Source organism: Zingiber officinale, chromosome 3A (genome assembly GCF_018446385.1).
Source record: "Zingiber officinale cultivar Zhangliang chromosome 3A, Zo_v1.1, whole genome shotgun sequence".
In the NCBI taxonomy this organism is placed as follows: Eukaryota; Viridiplantae; Streptophyta; class Magnoliopsida; order Zingiberales; family Zingiberaceae; genus Zingiber; species Zingiber officinale.
Window position 1 is genome coordinate 31,104,527 of NC_055990.1, and position 19,992 is coordinate 31,124,518.

The 19,992-nt window shown below is 38.8% G+C and overlaps 1 protein-coding gene across 1 annotated transcript; it reads right to left on the reverse strand.

Moving 5' to 3' along the window:
- Positions 1-3,958: 3,958 nt before the first annotated feature.
- Positions 3,959-7,583, reverse strand: LOC122051639 (putative disease resistance RPP13-like protein 1). Its single transcript, XM_042612859.1, has 2 exons — positions 4,437-7,583; positions 3,959-4,338 (listed from the first exon to the last, which is right to left on the reverse strand). The coding sequence occupies exons 1-2, from the start codon at positions 7,482-7,484 to the stop codon at positions 4,258-4,260; spliced, it is 3,129 nt and encodes a 1,042-aa protein (XP_042468793.1). The 5' UTR covers positions 7,485-7,583; the 3' UTR covers positions 3,959-4,257.
- Positions 7,584-19,992: the final 12,409 nt, after the last annotated feature.

Sequence of the window (19,992 nt, forward strand, 5' to 3'; positions counted from 1 at the left end):
TCCGGTTAACTTCTTGAGGTGATAAAACGCTAAGCAGATGAAACTCTGCTTTACCATTTGCCATAAAGTCAGCTTGCTCCTTTTTCATCTATTGGTATTCTTCTTTGCCTTCAGGTGCTACAAAATAAAATTTCATTATTAAAAGTAAAACGAAATTTATCTTAAAGAATACCTCCATCTTTTTCTTCCATCTCATGAATTCCCCCTCGAACTTTGGTGGGTAGATGCTCTGTTCGGACATCTCGTGTGCTTTGTTCGGCAATTAGTCCTCCTAAAGCTATTGGGCTCTGATACCATTTGTTGATCCCTTGGCAACCGGCTAGAGGAGGTGAATAACCTGCACAATAAAAACAAACAAGATCTCTTCTCGAACTTTACAGCTTTATTAAATCATACATTTGCATAAAAGAAACTGAGTAATTAAATAAATAAAATAGGCACAAAAGAAGTTACTTGGTTTGCAATCAAGGGATTGCTAATCCAAAGAAGTTGAAAGCTCACTAATGTCTCCTTCGTGCAGAGAAGCCTCTTACAGTAGTCAAAGCACTCAAACAGTAGCAGAACAATTAAAGAAAGTGATTACAAGTGTTAATTATAAGCTACTAGAACCAGGACTTTATTTATAGCCTTGGTCGGGGTGTCTGGAAGGGTGCCAGGGGCCTGGGGGGATAAATTTTTATCCTCGTCACAACAAAACATGCCACATTGCGTTTGGATGAAAATCCTGGTCCGGGCGCCGGAAAGGTTCCGGGCGCCTGTAGTCCGAGTGCCCAGACCAAGTCTAAGCTCCTAGACCAGGTCTAGGCGCCCCGAACTAGGTTCGGATGCCCGGACCAAGAAAGTCAACATTTTGTTGACTTTTGATCTCGGTCTTCTACTCCGGTTCCGTCCGTATTGGTCTGGATCTTCCGCTTTGCCTTCGCTCGCTTGGGTGATTTCAACCATTCGGAATATGGCTCACCTGAACCCCTTTTCCGGCCTTCTCGAGCAATCTTCCGTTCTGACTTCTCATCCCTTAGAAATGACGCACGCCTCTTTCTCATCCGCCAGTGTACTTTTCTGCAGCACCTCGTCCCTCGGACGCACCGAACCCGTCATAGTTACGTCTTTCACTCGACTTGCTGTGCTCCTAAGTTCCTGCACACTTAGACATAGGGGTTAAATACCAATAGGGCCTAACTTGACTTGATTGATCACATCAAAACTATCACGGGATAATTACATCATTAATCCATTAATGATAATGGATAGTAGATTTAAGGTAAATGGGTCTACACATATAATATTCACATCCTGAAAAAAAATCCAATAACACATCAATTAAATCATATTAATGGATTTGGAGTTAAGTGGCAAGATAGTGAATTATGAATTTACGGTAAGCCTACTAACGAGTTATCATATATAAAATAATATCTAACAATGTTATCACAATTGCTATGATATGATGGATAATATGCCAAGTATTGCTATTTCATCTTTCTTTGTCAATTTCTTTTACCTGGCTTATTTCCTTGCAACGTTTATTATTGTATATTTTTCCTTTCTTCTGATTTTACTAAGATAACCATCCATTGACAATTTTCAATCAGAACAAAACCACCATTCTTATGCTAAAAAGAATAATGTATTATGCCTCCGGTGCAATGATACGATGGTAAATAGTGGAAAGGAATCTTTAGACACTGAGAATTTAAAACTCACTCAGAGCACATTACACATAGGATGTGTTTCATTCAAGGTTATCACCTTGATTATCTATCTAAGATTATTAATAAAAATCTTGTTTGATTTAGATAATGAGTAATTTCCTATAATGATATATGCCTGACACGTTAGCAAACAGGACATACAACTTGGAATACGATTCCCTCAAAAAAGTGAGATTTTCCTTGATTCTAGTATTAAAGGGAATCCAACCACGTTCGGTCGTCAAGCACAAGCAGCGGATGGTCGTTGAGCACGAGCATTGGTCGATGGTCAAGCACGAGTAATTGTCGATCGTTGAGCGTGAACAACAACGTGACTAGTTGTTGATCATGAGCAGCGAAGGCGATGTCGGCTTGACGTCATTGTCGTTCCTTTGTGCGGAAGGCTCGTCGGGGCCGGAGGTGGCATGTGGCTCACAGATCGTCGAGCATGAGCAAGGGCAATGCTGGCTAAGGTGACAGATACGACGGCGGGCGCACGTTCGTGTGCATGAGGGACAAGATGGTTGTTTTTTTTTTAACTTAGGTTTTTTGATTAAAACTTTGGTCCATTGAATCAATCATCTTCTAACTATAATTGAGATAAACTAAATAGATATAGTTTAAAGCCTATTAAAATTATACCAAAAAAATTCTAAAATAATTAAAAATATTCTAATTTATTATTGGAATTTATTTATTTATTTATATCACCATTATTAATAATAATAATAATAATAATAATATATTTTATTTTATTTTATTTTGTTAAACTAAGTTATGCAATAAAACCTCTAAATAAATAAGTTTTATTGTATTTTCTAAAATTGAACAAAAAAATATTAGGTTATATTTTATTTCTCAAAATCTTTTCATTATAAAAAATTTTAGGAGTATTTTTGTCCCAAAGTATAAATATTGGAGAATATTTTTAGCCAAAAAAACGTTCGTTAAATCCGGAATCAAGAAAAACCCCACTTTCGAGATTTTTTCTATTCCGGGTTGCATGTCTCTTTTGTTGACTTGTTGGGCATCAATTATTACTCGGGGAATCGTCGATTACCTAAATCAAACAGGATTTTTGTTTATAACTTTAGATGGATAACTAAGATTATTAAAGATAACCCTCAACCAAATGTATCCTTAGGATGTTTGAACTATCTGTGATGTTGGATTGTTTGACATAATCTATCTATATTTTTTAATTTATCCTGATGATTAATTAAAAAACTTCTATAATGCTAATACTAAGCCAGCCACTTTTAGAAATTCAACGAGTTGGATACCTAATAGCCTCCACTGAAGTGATGTTGGGGTAATGCATTCAAATGAATAACTAAGAGGATCATGTTCGAATGTCTATTTTGAATGTAAGAGAGAAACGGCGAAGAATGCACTGTTAGATAATTTTATTTTTTTTTTCTCAATAAATTTACCTCAAAATGTCTCCATCAAAATCCTCATAAATTGTGATTTTTTTTTTTTAATTTTTTGTGAATAAACAAGGGAAGGGAAGGGAAGGGAATACATTCTCTCTTCCTTTGTGCCAATGAATTCATAAAAGTTTCTGATTGTCAAATTTAGTAAAGGCTTAACTAAATGCAAGATTTAAAGCAACTATAATGACTCATCATGAATCCAAAATCAATAAGATTCAAACTTCCATGTTATAAATATATGGAAAAAGAAGTTCTGTATCATTTTAAAGAAATGCAATGGTAATATTTCAATATAGGTAGAGCTACAGCAAATAGTAATTTACAATATGCAATATCATTCCAACAATATACAATGGAGGAAACAAATAATTAATAGCTTACGACTTACAATGTACCATTCAAAGCATTTCTAAGGAAGCAGACACAAATAAGTAGCTTACAAGTTACAATACACAATCCAAAATATTTTTTCAAAATTTAGAGACAAATAATCTTTTTCGACAAAAGAATAAAAGCAAAAGAGATGCAAGCCTCTACAAACACTAGAATTCAAGGATAAATTATATATAGATAGAAGTAGGGGTGAACATTCGGTTAATTCAATTTATTCAGTTAATTTGATATTAATTTTGTATAAATTCTTTTTATTGTTATTTTAAACAAATTTAGTTAATTTGATGTTAATTGAAATAACTAATTCAATTAATTCAGTTTTAGTAAAATTTTAATTTGATTCGGTTAGCCAACACTAAATCGATTTTCGGTTAATTCGGTTAATTTATGGACCGAATTAACCGAATGCTCACCCCTAGATAGAAGTCGTGTGTCACCAAACACCAATACGATCTAATGGAAATATGTGCCTTAGTCAAATTATACCAATTCCAACAAGCGATCTTCAAGTAGAAATAAAGAAACAAATACATTTTATTTGTGATGATATTATAAAATCCAGCATTAATTCGTTACTAACCTTGAGCATAATGGAGGAAACAATTTCCATGGAAGCTTGGTTGATCCTTTCTATGCCCCCATAGGTGAGATGGTAAATGGATTGTTGTTTGTCACATGAGGTCTTGGATCCCGTGTAACTCACCATCCAATCCATTTGCCTCCTCAGTCATCATAATTTACCTTCTCCGTGTTAATTTTCGGGTAGGTTGACGAGGGTGTTGGAGGCAAGCGCTTCGCCTTTTGTTACTTGATTGATCCTGTCCATAGAATAAAATAGTTAGTACAAGTTTTTTTTGACAATATTGAAAGATATGCAATAAGTTATGGTAAGAAAATAGATTATCAAAGGACTTACAAGGGTGATGAAACTTCCAAACTCATTCTTTATTTCGTATTTGTATGAGCCCTTATGGAGCAATAAGCGTGCTTCACGATCAATGCTATTAATAGTAACTTTTGGAATTTTTTGAATGATGTGCCAATTTTGCTTCCCCTTACTACAACTATCTAGTAGAAGTGAATTGCATTCCATGTCAAATGTCTGCAAACTATGCAAAGTGGCATTAATTAGGTTTGACACCCACTGTGGAAGTTGTTGTATTTCTGGGGGGAAAATAACAAACAATTGCTGCAACATGCCAACCTTCTCCACATATTCCAAATTTGGGCAGAGTTTAATTTGCAAATGCCTCGTTAAGGGAAGGATGCTATTTTTCAGCTTTGGGCAGTGGATGATGTTACATGAGTTTAAATTAGGAAACAAATTGAGGTTTCTTGCATGAACATCCTCGATAGGATCCACAACATCTTGTGCCATGCGTAATACCCATTCTTCCCAATTACACATGTTATTGAATGCAAGATACTCGAGTTTTGGGAATGCAGGTGTTCTGCAGCCGAGGAATTCAGGCCCAATACTCTTGATTGCTTCTCCTTGTTCAATGTTTAGGATTTGAAGATTGGGTAGTTGACCCAATGGAGGGAGCATTGTACATGATGGAAAAATGTTAAGATTCAAATATGTTAGGTCAACCAAAGAATCAAGTATAGAAGTGGACACCATCCACTCTGGAAACTGTCGGCCTATGAAATTGCTGAAGCAAAGAACTTCTAGAGTCGGTGGAGGACTGAGTTGGTTGCATATCCTCTCTGCCTCAGTGATTTGCTCCTCATTGTTTTCATTATTCACTGTCCATGCAAGTATCAATCTCCTAAGAAATAGTTTGTTCGCAAGTACAAAGTTTCTGTTTCCTATCGTTGTTGCCCTTTCCAATTTATAAATAAACAGATTAATCAGGCTACACAAGTATTGCAACTCGTCTAAGTCACAACCTCCATCCATCCTGCTCATGGAATCACAATGGCCGACAACAAATCCAGCAAGATGGGTGAGATTTTTTAACTTCCCAACTCCCTTTGGAACATGGGTGATCTGAGTACCCTCAATTCGAAGGCACCTCAAATTGCTCAACCTTGTGATGCCCTTTGGAAGTTCATGCAGTGATTCACACCCCGACAGACTCAAAGTTTGCAGGTTTGCAAGACACTCAATGGATTCAGGAAGCTTTGTAATCTTTGTTCGATCAAGATCCAAGTATTTTAGATGAAACAATTTCATAAGAGAATCTGGGAAGCTGTCTATTGATGTATCATTCAAATGAAAGACTCTGAGATACTTTAAGCTTTCAAATGCATGATTCTCTATACGCTCAATTTGAGGGCAATTAGTGACGTGTAGAGCTCTTAAACACTTTTGCTCTATAATCGCTTTGGGAAGCAATAACACATCAGCCTGGTTTGAGATGGACAAACGACGAACCTTTGTCAAAGAATTTTTACTTGTGCATTGAGCATCATTAATGAGAATCCCTTCCTCTTCTATCAGTTTTTCCCCAAGAGATCGTAAAACATCATGCATAACAAATTTTACACCATATAAGAATCTAAAATCAATTTGCAGAAGGTTTCTTGCAATAAGTTCTGTGTAGTAATCTTCTGCAATATTTTCCATCAAATTATCTGATTGTTCAATCACAAACCCTTCATCCACCCACAGTCGGATTATGTCCGATCGCAATGATACACCACGGTAGAAAGCACAACTAAGAAAACACTGCTTGAGGTGGCTGGGTAAATCCTCATAGCTCAAGTATAAAGCATTTGATAGTTCGTCAACCTTCTCTTTCATAGACCATAAATCACTTTCAACAACTTTTTTCCACTCCCTCTTAGTCCTTTTCTTGTGAAATAAAACACCAGCAATCACTTTAATTGCCAAAGGAAGACCGTAACATTTTCTGACAATTTCCATACCAACTTCTTCTAATTCAGAAATTATTATATCCTCCTCATCACCAAAAATAATCTTTCTAATTAATTCCCAACCACTGTCATCTTTCATTTTCTTAACATGGTGGACAAAATCAGGTCTCATTTCTTTTACCACATTTTCATTCCTAGTGGTAAATAAGATAGCAGTCCTACACGAACTGTTCAAAATGAGATTTCTAAGCCAATCCATCCATACAGTTGCCGTCCATATATCATCCAGCACAAGAAGCAAACTTTCTGAAAGAAGAGGAACAATTCTTCTTTCAATTTCTGCTCTACTTTGAAGACCATTATCATTTCCTCCTACTTCTCTCAGTAACTCTTTGAGTATATTAATATATGAGCAATCCTTGGATACATGTAACCACACTCTTTTTGGAAATTGTTTTTTCACCATTTCATCATTGAATATTTTTTGTGTTAAAGTGGTCTTGCCTATTCCACCCATACCAGAAATTCCCAACACACTACACTTTTTTTTGCTTTGCTCTATCTTCGAAATTAAGTTTTGGGCAGCATCAACAATTTGTGTCCCTACAACATCTGTCGCCACATGTGTGGGAGAGGTAGGAGATGACTTTTTTCCTGGGTTGTCTTGAAGGTCTTCAGTTATGTGCTCGAGTAATCTGGGCACAACGCTACTGTCCTCTTTTATTTCATCAAGTCTGTCATTAACTCTTTTTATTTGATTCCAAATATTTCTACTGAACTTAGAAGCATTTTCATTAGGAGATGACATCAGGTAAGATAAAAGCTTACTTACCCGAGAGCGTACCCATGAAGAAGTAGATGGTTGAGCTTCCAATAATCTTCCACCTTCGACCATGCAAAGATCAAGTATGTCTTCTACATCATACATGATGTCTTTTAATTCCTTCACCCAATTGTTGATCACAGAATCTCTATGTCTTCTTCTTTCTGCATCTTGAATATAGATTCTGATTCTTAATAGTTTTCTATGAAGCCTCTCAATTTCTTCTTTAACCCCTAGCATTTTACATATCTCTCCCTCGATAAAATCAGATAATTTTTTAAGGTATCTTGAAACAAAAAACTCTAGAACCATTGCCATTTCTTGAGACAGATGAATCAACTGCACAAGACCATATCAAAATTTGTATTGGAATACTTACTGCCTATACTTGCATTCTTATCAATTTCTATTTGCCATTATGAGAAAAAGAGAGCGCCTCTTTATCATAAATTAATTGTCAAGAAATAAAAAAAAAATACTTGTTAAGATATATTAAACATCTTAAATGACTTTTATGCAAAAGAAATATCAGAAGAAGAATTTATGGGGGGAATTGTGTTGGATATATCTTTTTCATGAGAAAAAAATCATGTTGAATATATCTTTTTCGTGAGAGGAAAAAAAAATCATGTTGGATACATCTTAAATGCCTATAAAATTATACAAAAGATGTAAAGGAAAAATTCTCAAATCTTAGAAATATTTTTGGCATTCAATAAGAGTTGGGAGAGAGGCTAGCCAAACTCGCACAACAATAATTAATTAACTAAATATTATTGACCGAATAAATGACTAATTGACAGTACAATTAGTATACTATTTATTTTCAATTTTACAGTGTCTCTAATAAATTAGAATGAGCAAAAATTAATTTTCAAAAATCGGTATCTTCTTTTCGAAAAAAAAAATCTCTAAAGGGTGTTAAAAGATCTAACTTTTATCTAACTTACCTTTGTTTAATGTTTACACGACATTTTTTAATTAAATAAAATTATAAATTATTATATGAAATTTAAATTTATTTAAGGATATGATTAATTTTATTTTATAAATTCAAAATTTTATCGATGGTGATTGTCAAATTAATTTTCTATAAATTCAAATTATTATTTTTTTACTTTATTGTTGCAATTATTTCTTTATAATGTTAAATATTTTTTAAAAAAAATTATAAATAATTTTCTTATGAATTTCTGGATGTGATATTTGTATAATATTAAATAATTTTTTAAAATTATTCTTTTATAAATTTAAATAAAATTTATGCATCTGAATAATTCATAAAATATATAACAAAGATGTAAAAGAAAATTTCTCAACTCAAACAAATCTTATTGACTATAATTCTCTAATAGATCTAAAAAAAAATCTTAAAAGCCCAAATTGTTTCTAACTTCCTTTCTTTGATTTTTTATTAAATAAAATTATAATTTTTTATAAATTTAAATTTATAATTTTTATGGACATGATTTTTTATTTTATAAATTTAAATCTTTCTCCTTCCTTGGTGAGATTCCCTAGTTGAATTATTCTATTTTATAAATTATTTTTGTATAAATTTAAATAAAAACTATAGATGTATGAACAGGAGCATATATTAATTTATTAAATTAAATTTTGTCTACTAGATATTTATTTTAATGACTTGACCTAATAGGCAATCTATTTTGCTAGATTTTATAAAGGTAATTTGTGATAAAAAAAAATTAAAGGATGCTTTAATTTTTATCCAAACTGAATTGATAGATCAAAATTTTCTGTTTTATTTGTTCCTATCCAATAATTGTGATTTTTCTTTCACAAAGATTCACCCCTCCTTGTCTCCTCTTTCCACTTTGATCTATAAGCTCAGTAGGCAAATATGTAAAGCTACCCAGCCGTGGAAAATAGGGTCGATAGAATAGCTAAATGGTATTGAGTCTGCTCTCGTATTCTTTCAGAATTAAAAGAAAACGGAGTTTGCATATGATCTCTACTTTTCTAGCCAAAGCTAACTATTTGCCTTAATTAACAGTCCATGCCCAAGTATATGTATACCAAATTGAACTGAGCATATAGACGAGAAGTAAACAATCATCTAGTAAAAGGAAAACGAAGAGGAAGAGGAAGAGAAAGCAGAAGTAACATACCTCACTGATTTAAGATTGCGTATGTAGCATAAGTTACGGATAGAGCTGCTGCATCATCTCCTAATTGCTCATAATTAAGTTACGGATAAAATGATATGTATATGAGAGATGCCGTTAAGTAGGTTTTGCTTTAACAACTTTCTTTTCTTGGAGGCTGCTGTATTAAGAGGTCAAGTCTGCTCCTTGTCTACCTATTAAATGGGCAACAAAAGAACAAGTTGGAGTTTAATTAAAAATCTTAAGTTGATGTCTTGTGAACTCAGCCTTCATTAGTCAATTGTAGGTATGGCATCAACTACACAGCGTCTAGTCCACCAATACTAAAAAAAATAATAAAAATAAAAAATAAACTGTAAAATACCGAAAAATGGTAGAAAACAATAAAGGAATTTTTCAAAATTTTTAGAAATTTTTCTGGATTTTTTTTCGGAGCTCGTATGGCTCAGGTTACAGGGATAGAAACGGGGTCCGGAAAAGCCTGTTTGGAATACCCCATTTAAAAGAGGAAAAGTTGAATTTATTTATTTGTTTTGTTTTCTTTTTCCTTTTTCTTATTTTTTTTTCCGTTTTCTTCCCCCGCGAGGCTGTCCCTTGCCCTAAACCTCGTGATGCCTTCTCCACTGCCCTAACCGGCGCCGCGGTCGTTGCTTCTTCTTCCTCTCATCTGGCTGACGCGACGCCACTGCCTTCTTCTTCCCTCACTCTCCGCGACACCGAAGCCCTAACCAGCGCCGCTCCGCGGTTCCCTTCTCCTCATTCTAACCGGCGCCGACTATCTCATTCTTTTTCCTCTTCCCTGTGAAGCCGAGCCACCCTCTAGCGTCGAGCAGCATTACTGCCGACCACTATCACCCTTGTGTGTCGACGCCGCCGCTGACTCTCGACCCGAGCAGTGCCGCCGCGGTTTCCTCTACCTTAGCCTTAGCCGACGCCTCACTCCGACGCCAACAGCCACCACCAAGCCTATCTCCCCTTCTGATTCTTCACTACCAGCCGAGGTTGCTGCTCTCCTCTGTGACAGTCACTGGAATTGGAGTTCTCTCCGGCCACCGATCTTCTTCTTCGGGTCGTGGACAGAAGCAGAGCATCCAAGTCGTTCCTGTGGTCCCGTTTTGTTGTACCGTTCCCTAACAGTGATTGAATCGGTAAGGGAGATTATTTTGTTGTTGGATTGCAGTTGTGATTTGTGTTTCTTGTCTCGGTATTGTGATGATTGGGTGTGGGATTGCTGATTTAGGGATATTGATTTGGTGGGCAGTAGCCGTTGGAGTTCATACGAGGGGAATATATGGATCGGGACTGATTCTCGATGGTTGTTTGATCATGGTAATTCCGGCCTTGGATCAGTGGTGGTTTGTCCCAATTTGGGTAAGTTTTGAATTTGATTCATTTCTGTATTGGATTAATTAACTAGTTGATGAGGAGATATGGGTCTGGAATGAGAATTTGAGTTGATTAAGTCATACTTATTTTGATTTGGGTGTTTTCTGGGAAACAGGGGCTGTGGTTTGATTCCGACTAGCAAGCATGAGGGAGGATTTGTTTTGGTTACAACCATGAGTTTCCAGCAGCATACCGTTACAACTCTTCAATTTTGGATCAACAGCAATTCATCTGTTAAGGTGAGTTTTTGTATTGAGGATTAGGGTTTCAGCAAATCTTTTGCTGTATGATTGAAGTTTTGGATTGTTTCACAGAGGGAATAGGTTTGTGTGTGTTCTTGGAGCTTATGTACAGGGAGTCATAGGACTCTGACACGAGATGAGCATCTTGACATCGGATTGGACCGGATACGATCCTCTTATCGGAGGCGGGTACCTTGACTTATCTTTTTGATCTGTCATGTTGATATGTTTAGTAGGTTATAACCTATAGTAATGATTATGTTCGTTTTTGTTTCGGTTGGTCACTACTTGATATGTTACATGCTTGTTTTGCTCACCTGATATGCATTTTATGCTAGTACCCACATGATTATATATATATATACCCAGAGAGGTAGTGACATACCATGCTTGTTGTGTTCTGGACCTAGGTTTTGATATCCTATCTGACCTGTGTACTTTAGATCTTCGTTTTTGACCATCGATATTACGGTACTCATTTTATATATATGGATATGGTTATGCTGATCAGTTTATTGCTATGCTTAGTGTCATGCATCATGATTGCATGCTGCGCGATTGTCGGCTCCACTATGGTTGAGCACATTGCCAGTTACATGTACTGCACACACCATCACTCATGGATTAGTGGTATATCAGGCAGGTGTGTGGCGGTTTTGCTGTTTGGCTCCGTTGATCAGGTGACTCAGCGTGGTAGCCGGCAGACAGTTTCGCTCTGTTTGGCTCCGCTGGCAGTTAGTGTAGCAGCGTGGTAGCCGGTAGACGGTGGACTTTGTTGTGCTCCGTTGGTCAAGTGACTCAGCGTGGTAACCGGCAGAGATACCTCCCCGCTATCGTATACCGGGAGATGAGAGCATTGAGCTCCCCATTTATGATTTGGGGTCAAAGGACAGGAGTACTCCGACAGCATCCCGTCCACTCAGTCACTCATCAGGTGTAGTGATGGTAGAGTGTACGGTTGTCACATCCCTACCCACTCGGTCTCACCATTGTGTGTGAGATGACTGACTGGCGTCAGGGGTGACCAGGACGCATTATTGGCATCATACGCATTTATGTATTTACTGATTGTGTTTGTTGCACTTATATGCTGCATTTGGATGGATGCATATGTTTGACATGCATACAAGATTTATGATACTCTCGGTATGACGACCTGACTATTCTGATAGGAGGCCCTGGTAAGTACAGTTCTCTTCATCCTTGTTCTATTGTGCATTTTCAGATTTTGTCCAGGAGACTGTACTACATAGTTATTACTATTTGTTATAGTTTACTATACATGTCAACTAGGTATCTACTGAGTTGTTGAACTCACCCCGTGGACACTATCTTTTTCAGGTACCAGGTTGTTTATGGAGTCGCTTGGAGTATCCTGTCTGCCGGTCCCCACATCACATCAAAAGACTTGTCTACGCGTTTGTGTACTTTTACTTCGGTATTCATAATTGGTGTATTTAGCTTTGTGTTCCGATTTTATTTATGGAATTGTTATATTGTTGTGTTGTGTTGTTGTGTGGGGTAAGCCTAGCCGGCTAGCAGTGATTTATTTGGTTTTGTATGTGCTAGTATTTTATGTTTTTCCGTTGTATTGGTTTTGATTTCAGCCGTGTGGGTTGTTTAAAATATATATAACTGCGTGGTTGTGTATATATTCCAGCCACAGGTGGCTGATGTATATTGTTTTTGTAGAAATGCTTCAGATTGTCACCCGTACAGGGGAGGTGCTGCCGAAATTTTCTTCAGACAGGGACTTCCTCGGGGCGTGACAATTTAGTGGTATCAGAGCAGGTATACAATACTTGCTATGTGTTCTAGATTTTTCGAGATTTATCTGATACCAATTTATTTGGTATCAGAGATCAGCTTACGAGTTTTATTTTTTTCTGTGTTTCGAATTTCGTGTTTTGGTCTTCCCGATGTGACTTTTTGGGTTTTGGGACCTAACAGCGGCAGGACATCTCCAAGCTATAGGAGGTATGTGGTATATTGTTATCCTACTATCTTGTTAGTGTATGTATTGTTGACTGGGATAGTTATGACATGTATTAGTATTCTTTATTAGTACCTGTCTAGTTGATATAGCATATATTATATGCGTTAGGTAAACCACTGATTATGGTAGACCTTAATAGAGATCAAGGATTATAGTCTCCGATAATTTTTCATATAATATCACCAGTAGTTTTAGCTTCTGTTACTACTAGTTGATTAGCGGATTGAGGCACATACCAGCTTCTGCTATTATTAGCTGTGTAGTGGATAGTATCTACCTATTTATGTTGACCTAGCTAGTAGTATATCATGTTATCTTAGTTAATTTCATCTGTAAATATTGATTTACACTTGTTGATTTGGGTAGTCGTATATTGATATACCTTAGTTGCTTGTGGAGGATTAAGGTATTCTTGATTAGTTAGTAGATGGCTGATTTAGTTTTGTTGGTTGATCAGTAGAGGACATTCATCCTCTATTTTTAGAGGTTCGAATCTTTTGATTATTCGTGTTTAGTGGATATCTTGAGCACATAGAGTACATGACTTGTACTGAAGTGGGGAGAGACTGAATTTGCCGTATACCGTTGTCGGTTTGGTCAATCTTTAGAGGATCGATGTATCCTATTCCATGGGTACGTTAATTTTGACTGTATGTACCTAGTTGGATAACTTAGAAGGTGACCCTGCAGTTTCAGAATGCTAGGTTGATTGGGTCAAATATGCTGATTATGTCTATCTTTGTTGCGTGTACATATGATATTTATGTATGGTAGGAGTGTTTTGATGGACGGTAAAATTGCATGTAGTGAGTGTATATTTTTCCAGTTATAATTGTTGTGGAGTTCTGATAGATTATACCCTAGTGGTCTGATTGGTTTATTGAAGGTATTTTGTTGATTAAATCTATGTTGTGAAGTGTGTACATGTGTTTGAGTGTCATATTGGAAGTATCTTGTCGACTACATCGGGTTGTGATATATACATATGTGTTTGGTGTGGTATCTGAGGTATCTTGTTGATTATGAGTGATTTGTGAGTGCACCTGGGTTTAGTATGCCTTATTGGAAGTATATGTTGATTATACTCTTGGCATATGTGAATATATGTCATGTGAGTGTTGTTTGAGGTGTATTGTCGATTATACCTATGTTGTTATATGCACACGGGTTCGGTATGCATTGTAGGAGGTATCACGATGGTTTATACCTTTGTTGTGAGTATGTTTGGTGTGTAATAATTGGAGGATTATGTCGATCATACCTACGTTGTGTGTACACGTGTGCCAGGTGTATTGTTGGTAGCAACATGATGATTCTACGTATGTTGAATGTAGGATGTGGAGTGTCTGCATTATGTCATTTGTTGGATTACCCTGTCAACCCATTTTCTTATCAGTGGGTGACTCACTACGATGTTGATAGAATTGATGATGAGTTTGATTTGATTGCTGGATTGCTATGCTTTTGGCTGCCCACAGTGATATGTGGTTGAGTGATCTCGTGCAGCCTCCAGTTGGATAGTTAGGTGCCTTGGGCACTTATGTATTATTTGTGGTGGAGCGTTGCTCCCACATGTGTTATGGATTGTTTGTGGTGGAGCGTTGCTCCCACATATTGCGGATTGCTAGTAGTGGAGCATTGCTTCTATATTATTGTAGATATATGTTACGGATTATTTGTAGTGGAGTGTTACTCCTACATATTGAGGATTTCTTGTGGTAGAGCGTTGCTCCCACATATGTGGTATTTCGTGTGATGGAGTGTTGCTCTCACACTGGAGGATTTATTTTTTTGTGATTTATATCGTTGGTGATCAGATCTGTTTATTGTCGAGGATTTTATGGTTAGGAATGTCTGTGATACGGACATTTTGTGTCTTGGTTTTACTATTAGGGCTTGCGAAGCCTTAGATGTTAGCATGAACTCGATGATTTGGGTATCACTAGGATGTTTGGATTGATTTCCATTGTCTTTGTTGACGATGTGGTGATCTATTTCTGATCCGAGGTGAGTCACGCACACCATTTTGCATAGTTCTGGTGATGTTTCGATGGGAACATCTATATGCGAAGATCAGTAGTGTGTATTTTGGTTGTCTTCTGTGAGATGTTTGAGACACACGGTCACCAGTAGGGTATACTGTGGTTCCACAGGAGATCGAGTTTGTTGTCGTTGGGAGTAGTCGTAGTCTATACAGGAGACTCGCAACTTCCTTGGTCCGGCTCGATATTACAGACGATTCGTTGGGGATTTTCCACGCGTTGTTATGCCACTGACACTCCTGAACAGGAAAGGCGTGAAGTTTACGTGGTTCGAGGACTACGAGACCAGCTTCCAGGAGCTGAAGCGGAGGCTAGTGTCGACTCCAATTTTGGTTTTACATTTTGGAAAGGACGGATTTGTGCTCTATACCGACGCACCTCTACAGGGTTGGTGAGTTGTTTTGATGTAGCACGGCAGGGTAGTCTCCTACTTCTCGACAGTTGAAGGAGCATGAGGAGAACTACCTAGTACATGACTTGTGGTTGATCGTCATTATTTTTGCCTTGAAGATTTGGCGGCATTATATGTACGACATTACATTTGAGATTCTTATTGACCATAAGAGTCTCAAATATCTGTTCACTTAGGAAGAAACTAAATCTCCGACTGAGTAGAAGGATGAAATTCTTGAAAGATTACGATTTGTACCATTAGCTATTACCCGGGGAAAGCTAATGTGGTTGACGATGCATTCAGCAGGAAGTCCAGAGGCACTTTGGCTTGCCACCGAGTTTTAATTACAGACTTGGTTCAGGATTTCTCCGAGTTAGACCTTGAGGAGCAGGGGCAGACAGAGTAGGGTATTCTGGTTACCATGGTTGCTCAGTCGTCGATCAGGACTAGGATCTGAGGGGTCAGGCTGGTGATCAGCATTTGCAATTAATAGGCAGTCAGATAGCTTCCGGGCAGCAGACCGAGTTTACACGAGACGAGGAGGGTATTATATACTTCCGAGGCAGGTTATGCGTACCTCAATCTCATCCGGTCTTACAGGAGCTACTTCAGGAGGCTCATCGCTCTTAATTTGTAGTCCACTTAGGCGAGACCACATGTATCGAGATTGGAGGCGTTCCTATTGGTGGAACGGTATGAAGAAAGACATCGTGTAATTTGTAGCGAGAGGTCTTGTCTGTCAGCAGGTGAAGGCAGAGCACCAGATACCTGCCGGATTATTTTAGCGGATTCCCATTCCTGAGTTGAAATGGGAACACATTACTATAGACTTTGTGGTGGGTTTGCCGAGGTCACGACGAGACAATGACGCGATTTGGGTAATCGTTGATCAATTAACCAAATCCGCGAACTTCTTAGCGATCCAGAAGATTGATCCCCTGGATCGATTGGCAGATCTGTACTACCGGGAGATCATCATATTACATGGTGTCCCTTTGAGTATTATTTCGGACAGAGACCCCGATACACGTCTCGTTTCTGGCAGAGTCTACAGCAGGCCTTGGGCACTCAGCTCCAGTTTTCCATCCGCAGGCAGATGGACAGTCAGAGCGGACCATTCAGACTCTAAAGGACTTGCTGAGGTCTTGTGTATTGGGTTTTGGAGGCAGTTGGGAGGACCACTTGCCATTGGTAGAATTCGTCTACAACAACAGCTTTCATTCGAGTATCCAAATGGCACCGTTTGAGGCGTTGTATGGTAGGTCTTGTCGAACACCCGTTCTCTGGGATGAGGTTGGAGAGGCCCAGTTGTTGGGACCTCATAGAGTTCAGCAGGATGCAGAGTTGGTCCGTACTATCAGGCGGAGGATATCAGAGGCGCAGGATCGCCAAAAGAGTTATGCTGATCGGAGACGCAGACAACTAGAGTTCTCTGTTGGCGACCATGTATTTCTGCGGGTTTCACCAACGAAAGGGGTCAAGAGATTTGACTTCAGAGATAAGTTAGCTCCGCGATACATTGGACCTTTCCAGATCTTGGAGAGGATTGGAGCGGTAGCTTTTCGGTTGGCACTATCGCCGTCCCTGGCAGGAGTTCACGACGTATCCCACGTATCTATGCTGAGGAGATACGTACCTGACCCGACACATGTGCTGACAGATATCTCAGTTCCCGTACAGTTTGACGTGACCTACGAGGAGGTTCTGGTACGAATTTTTGACCGGAAGGAGCGTCAGTTGTGGAACAAGACTATCCGACTGATTAAGTCGGATGGCAGCATAATACAGCCGAAGAGGCTATCTGAGAGCTCGAGGATACTATTCGAGCTCGATACCCCTACCTTTTTACTTGAGGTATGTGATTTAAATTACCGTTCAACATTTTATACTCTATATCTATTGTTAGTACTTATTGATGGTAGATAACGAAATTTGGGGACCAAATTTTTATTAGTGGGGGAGAATGTAAAATACCGAAAAATGGTAGAAAATAATAAAGGAATTTTTCGAAATTTTTAGAAATTTTTCTGGATTTTTTTCGGAGCTCGTATAGCTCAGGTTACAGGGATAGAAACGGGGTCCGGAAAAGCCTGTTTGGAATACCCCATTTAAAAGAGGAAAAGTTGAATTTATTTATTTGTTTTGTTTTCTTTTTCCTTTTTCTTATTTTTTTTTTCCGTTTTCTTCCCCCGCAAGGCTGTCCCATGCGATGCCTTCTCCTCCACTACCCTAACCGGCGCCGCGGTCGTTGCTTCTTCTTCCTCTCATCTGGCTGACGCGACGCCACTGCCTTCTTCTTCCCACACTCTCCGCAACACCGAAGCCCTAACCAGCGCCGCTCCGCGGTTCCCTTCTCCTCATTCTAACCGGCGCCGACTATCTCATTCTTTTTCCTCTTCCCTGTGAAGCCGAGCCACCCTCTAGCGTCGAGCAGCATTACTGCCGACCACTATCACCCTTGTGTGTCGACGCCGCCGCTGACTCTCGACCCGAGCAGTGCCGCCGCGGTTTCCTCTACCTTAGCCTTAGCCGACGCCTCACTCCGACGCCAACAGCCACCACCAAGCCTATCTCCCCTTCTGATTCTTCACTACCAGCCGAGGTTGCTGCTCTCCTCTGTGACAGTCACTGGAATTGGAGTTCTCTCCGGCCACCGATCTTCTTCTTCGGGTCGTGGACAGAAGCAGAGCATCCAAGTCGTTCCTGTGGTCCCGTTTTGTTGTACCGTGCCCTAACAGTGATTGAATCGGTAAGAGAGATTATTTTGTTGTTGGATTGCAGTTGTGATTTGTGTTTCTTGTCTCGGTATTGTGATGATTGGGTGTGGGATTGCTGATTTAGGGATATTGATTTGGTGGGCAGTAGCCGTTGGAGTTCATACGAGGGGAATATATGGATCGGGACTGATTCTCGATGGTTGTTTGATCATGGTAATTCTGGCCTTGGATCAGTGGTGGTTTGTCCCAATTTGGGTAAGTTTTGAATTTGATTCATTTCTGTATTGGATTAATTAACTAGTTGATGAGGAGATATGGGTCTGGAATGAGAATTTGAGTTGATTAAGTCATACTTATTTTGATTTGGGTGTTTTCTGGGAAACAGGGGCTGTGGTTTGATTCCGACTAGCAAGCATGAGGGAGGATTTGTTGTGGTTACAACCATGAGTTTCCAGCAGCATACCGTTACAACTCTTCAATTTTGGATCAACAGCAATTCATCTGTTAAGGTGAGTTTTTGTATTGAGGATTAGGGTTTCAGCAAATCTTTTGCTGTATGATTGGAGTTTTGGAATGTTTCTCGGAGGGAATAGATTTGTTTGTGTTCTTGGAGCTTATGTACAGGGAGTCATAGGACTCTGACACGAGATGAGCATCTTGACATCGGATTGGACCGGATACGATCCTCTTATCGGAGGCGGGTACCTTGACTTATCTTTTTGATCTGTCATATTGATATGTTTAGTAGGTTATAACCTATAGTAATGATTATGTTCGTTTTTGTTTCGGTTGGTCACTACTTGATATGTTACATGCTTGTTTTGCTCACCTGATATGCATTTTATGCTAGTACCCACATGATTATATATATATATACCCAGAGAGGTAGTGACATACCATGCTTGTTGTGTTCTGGACCTAGGTTTTGATATCCTATCTGACCTGTGTACTTTAGATCTTCGTTTTTGACCATAGATATTACGGTACTCATTTTATATATATGGATATGGTTATGCTGATCAGTTTATTGCTATGCTTAGTGTCATGCATCATGATTGCATGCTGCGCGATTGTCGGCTCCACTATGGTTGAGCACATCGCCAGTTACATGTACTGCACACACCACCACTCATGGATTAGTGGTATATCAGGCAGGTGTGTGGCGGTTCTGCTGTTTGGCTCCATTGATCAGGTGACTCAGCGTGGTAGCCGGCAGACAGTTTCGCTCTGTTTGGCTCCGCTGGCAGTTAGTGTAGTAGCGTGGTAGCCGGTAGACGGTGGACTTTGTTGGGCTCCGTTGGTCAAGTGACTCAGCGTGGTAACCGGCAGAGATACCTCCCCGCTATCGTATACCGGGAGATGAGAGCATTGAGCTCCCCATTTATGATTTGGGGTCAGAGGACAGGAGTACTCCGACAGCATCCCGTCCACTCAGTCACTCATCAGGTGTAGTGATGGTAGAGTGTACGGTTGTCACATCCCTACCCACTCGGTCTCATCATTGTGTGTGAGATGACTGACTGGCGTCAGGGGTGACCAGGACGCATCATTGGCATCATACGCATTTATGCATTTACTGCTTGTGTTTGTTGCACTTATATGCTGCATTTGGATGGATGCATATGTTTGACATGCATACAGGATTTATGACACTTCCGATCTGACGACCTGATTATTCTGATAGGTGACCCTGGTGAGTACAGTACTCTTCAACCTTTTCTATTATGCATTACCTTCTTTTGTTCAGGAGACTGTACTCCATAGTTATTATTATTTGTTATAGTTTACTATACATGTCAACTAGGTATCTGCTGAGTTGTTGAACTCACCCCGTGGACACTATTTTTTTCAGGTACTAGGTTGTTTATGGAGATGCTTGGAGTATCCTGGCTGCCGGTCCCCACATCACATTAGAAGACATGT